The sequence below is a fragment of the Helobdella robusta genome (assembly GCF_000326865.2).
Source record: "Helobdella robusta unplaced genomic scaffold HELROscaffold_54, whole genome shotgun sequence".
NCBI lineage: Eukaryota > Metazoa > Annelida > Clitellata > Rhynchobdellida > Glossiphoniidae > Helobdella > Helobdella robusta.
Window position 1 is genome coordinate 233,627 of NW_008705287.1, and position 4,721 is coordinate 238,347.

Below are 4,721 nucleotides of genomic sequence, written 5' to 3' on the forward strand. Positions count from 1 at the left end.
TTATAAATTCAAGTATGTCAATAATTAAGTAATGAATAATGTTTTTTTTAATTTATATAATAAATAACAGATGAAAAATAAATAATATTTTTATTGTCAACGGCCCTTTCAAAAGTTAGGAAAATGTCATTATGTAAATTGCTTTTCTCAGAATATAGAAAATATAATTAAAAGTTTATATATCTATGCTATACATATCTATGCACACCACACACGCGCGCGCACGCACACACGCACATATATATATATATATATATATATATATATATATATATATATAACACAGATAAAACACGTGCATGTGTGTTGAACGAGCCTATATATATAAGTTTACGACGCTGCTTCTTAACTTTACAACATTTTAATTTGGTTTGTTCTCCAATTTAACTTCTGGTATTAGTTTAATTTAATTATAAAAATGGAAAATAATAGAAGTAACGATGAGGACTTAGTTGGTTTTTTGATAATTTTCGGCGTTATCAAGCCATATAGAAAAAAATTTTTCAAGAGCCAGAGAGCTTTTCAGGTGACAACTATGAAACAATACCTCAAGAGGGAAAATTTAATAAATAACTTTTCAACTTACAGCATTTCAAAGCTATCAAAATTTATAGTTTCAAAAAATTATGATTCCCCGAGAGAAAAGAATTGGTGGAAAAGTTTTCTGCCGCTGACGGATGGAGAGCTCTATGAGCTGATGAAGAAGACTCAGGACGTTTATTTTAATATAGAGTATAACGAGGAATTGATAGGAAAATCGAGGTTCTCAAACAAAGTTTTCGATAGCGAAATAAACCACAGAGACTTTTACATCTCGGCTAATGCTGATAACAAGATTTACAAGCTACCCTACGTGAAGGAGAAGTTTGTTAATGAGGAATGCACGATCTGCGCCGAGGAGTTCAGCGATGGATCGTTCGTAAGTGAGCTGGTTTGCCGACACGCCTTCCACGTCGACTGCATTGACAAGTGGTTTGAAAAGAAGACAAACTGCCCGTTCTGTCGCCGAAAAATAACGACATCGTGCGATTTCTACCACTGCCAATCGTCTATAGAGTTGGAAGATGGCACAAAATATGTATTCATCAGTGTAAGGACTGAGAGACGATTTTATTGATGTTTATATTTTCACTTTTTTATTTCAAATTTTACGTGTTGGTAAGGTACATATTTCCAATTTTCGTTCTTTATTCATTGATAGTTCTTTCATTTTTATATTTTATGTTTCATACTAAGACGGTTCAGTCTTAAATTTCTAAATTATAATAAAGTATGACAAAAACAAATAAGTTTTCTAACTTTCAAAGCGACAATTACCGAAAAAAATTAAATCTATTTGAAAAACCTAATAATTTTTTCTTGCCACTAAACGAAGGAGCTAAATAATATCAAAATGCAGGGTTGTCAACGCGCAGTGGCGGTACATTCACTTAGCAGCAGTAGCGATTTTGTAGCGGCGTTTCTTTTAAAGCTAAAATAAAATCGCTACCGCTACATTCGAAATAAAAATTTCTTCCCATTTGATTGTGAGTATTAGTAATTAATAATCTTCTAATTAAAGAAACCTAAATTAGATGGCGTTGTTTTGCTTCTGCAATTGTTTATTGTTTTTTATGGTTCTCTTTTTTGTTACTTTACAATTTAAGTGGTCTGATTTTTACTGTATTTCGTAAATATTCGTGGTTTTAACTCTCGCTCGTCGTTTTATTCAACTTTAGCGCAGTGTTTTAACTCTAACACATGGTTTTAAGTCAACTTTAGCACGTCCTCCATGCTCACTTAACATTGGGCGCCACCTTATTATGGCGCGGCGCAAGTTGAATAAATAAATAATTCATTCAAAATTCGTTTTCTCGGTAACTAGAAATGCTACAATGATAAATTTAGTAATATTTTAATCAGCAAATTTCGCTTTATATGAAAAAATAATTTATATACAAAAAAATTTTTTAAATCGTGCGACCTGCTACATTATCAAGATAATTTATTCACAATTAATTTAATACCAACAAAGTTAAATTCAAAGTCAGTAATTAATTCATTTACCTTAAAATTTTTTGCAACAAACTTAGAAAAATCAGTTGTAGTTTGTCGACGTTTCATTTTAAACCCATTAAAAAATGATTTCATATCTATTTTTAAAATGATTTTAAATTTTAGTCCGCTTATCAAACACACAATGAAAAGTTAACTTAAATCAAAGATAGAAGAAAGATAGCAAAGATACTTCCCTATTTTTGCTTAAATTACGGCATACAAATCTCAAGAACTAAATATGAAAATTAGCATGGAAAGTTTATAAAATATTTAAAATTATATCTAAAAAAATACTAAATTTTTATGACAAAATATTGGGGGGCTCAGCATTGTTGCGGGCCCGAAGGAATAAATATCGTCGGTCAATGTTAATTTATTTAAACAATGTTAAATAAGATCGACAGCCTTGCTTTTTAAATATTTATTTTTTGCTAAGTTACGTGCTGCTTGGCATGCAAAGCACGGTGAATAAATGATGGATTTTGACAGGTTAATAGAACCCACGCATAAAATGCTTATTACCTTTAGCATTACATACCCTGATTACTCCTAAGCATTAATATGCTAATTACACCAGATGCATTTATGTTAATTAACCCTTATAACAAATACCCCTTGATTGATGTTTTTTTTATTGATTGATTAATTATTAACTTGACTTCAAAAATGCAAATGAGCAACAAAGTGGTTTTGAGGAACTGCAGCAACATCATATAACTCTCTTGACCAATTCTTTCAATCACAACGCAATACAACACAGTTGACAAATTACAATATACGTTTAATTTAAGAATTAAATTGATTGTAAACAAGGAACATTTTTTATAACCACAGTTCATTCGTTTATTCAGGTTTGTACGAACACATCCACATAAGAACACAATTCTGACTTTTTTTATTAGAATGATGTTAATAAATGTGATTTCGATTCGTCCTTGAAATTTGACAGAGATCTATCATGACAAATTTTGCAAACGCAAATACCAACACAAACATAATGTAACATACACACACGCACAAAACACATACACACACGCACAAAACACAAACACATGCACATTCACGTACACACACATACACACACACACGTAAATAACATACACACACTGATCTTATTCGCCATTACACCTTACCTTTAGCAAAGGCCTGTATATTATATATTCTATAAATGTGTATATGATACATATATGATATAAGTCAAGATCTTAAATCACGATTATAACTTACGCTATTTGTGTAAGTTTTAGCGTGGCAACACCCATTTGGCATATATTACATTAGTTAATAAATTATTAATTAATTAATTAGTTATAAATGACTTAGTGCCTTTTAAAATATGGCATTATTTATTTTCAATCATAGCAGAGAACTGAAGTTTCAATAATATATAGAAAAATCACTTTTAGTTGAAATTCACACAGTAGTAAGAGACGTGGTGCTGAATGATGAAAATAATCAAAAAATCGTCCTGTTGAAAGTTCGTGCCACAACTGCCTTCAATTTTTCTCACATATACTTTAATCGGAAAGCTGCATGGTTGGAAGGTTGGTGTGGTATCCGCCTGTTTGTCTGTTAGTCATTTAAAGTGCTTGAGAATTGTATACAATGGAAGAATTAACATCCAAAACGTCGTTCACTGTACAGATGAATGAAACAGGTTCTTCTTTGAAATACACACGCACATAACACACACACATGCACATAACATGCACACCCCCACATAACATACATACACGCACACACACACATGCACGCGCACAAAAAAAGCGTGGATCAGAAAAAATGAAGAAATCTTACATGCGCCAGCAATGAGCACACACAAAATAAAACACACATATAAGAAGATGCACGCGCAAGCACTGCAGACCCATCATAACATCATAACACGGCGTTCACCTAATATTTTATAATTTAAAACTATAGAAGCAAACAATGCAATAAATTTTTAAGCACTAATACCTCCACATGCACACACACGCAAACACACACGCACGCACACGCAAACAAACATTGGTATACGCACATGGACACGAAAAACAGACATACCGAAAAAAACACTCACATAAAATAGGCAGAGACAACTACAGATACAGACAATTACACGAGCAACACTCTCGCACAAACACGCACACACATACACGAACACAAACACACACACACACATGAGCACACACACACACATGAGCACACACACACATACACGCAAAAATAATACATGCACGCACATTTACACTTACGCACGCACAATCTTATAACTTCTATGGTCTCTTCGTCTTATTTGCTTTTTCCTTACTCCATTCAGATATTCTGTCATTTTGTCTTTTCTATTACTTCTTATTCGAGTTTTATATTTGCATGTCAAAATTTATGAAGATTTTTTTTTCAAATTATGATCGTAAGTTTTTCAGTTTATTCAATATACTTTTCAATAAATTTAATTATAAATGTGGCGAGTTAATTATTATTTATATTAAATTTTTTGAAAACTAGTTTAATTTTCAATTTAGTCGTTTAACCTTTGACCCAAAGTGTTTTTATTTTGTCATATTTTAGAAATATTTTTTCCCATCTTCTTTAATGCTAACTCCAGTCTCAACTGGATGGCACTGCGTCTGCATATACCCTGCCTACTTATATTGAAAGTCATTCAACCAACCAACCAACCAACCAGCCAGCCAACCAAC

General features: G+C 32.0%; 1 protein-coding gene across 1 annotated transcript; it reads left to right on the forward strand.

The window, feature by feature from the left end:
• Window positions 1–697: 697 nt before the first annotated feature.
• HELRODRAFT_86904 (hypothetical protein) lies at window positions 698–1,117 on the forward strand (the record flags this gene model as incomplete). The annotated part of the gene is made up of 1 exon (XM_009028239.1): window positions 698–1,117. The coding sequence occupies one exon, from the start codon at window positions 698–700 to the stop codon at window positions 1,115–1,117; it is 420 nt and encodes a 139-aa protein (XP_009026487.1).
• Between the last annotated feature and the right edge of the window lie 3,604 nt (window positions 1,118–4,721).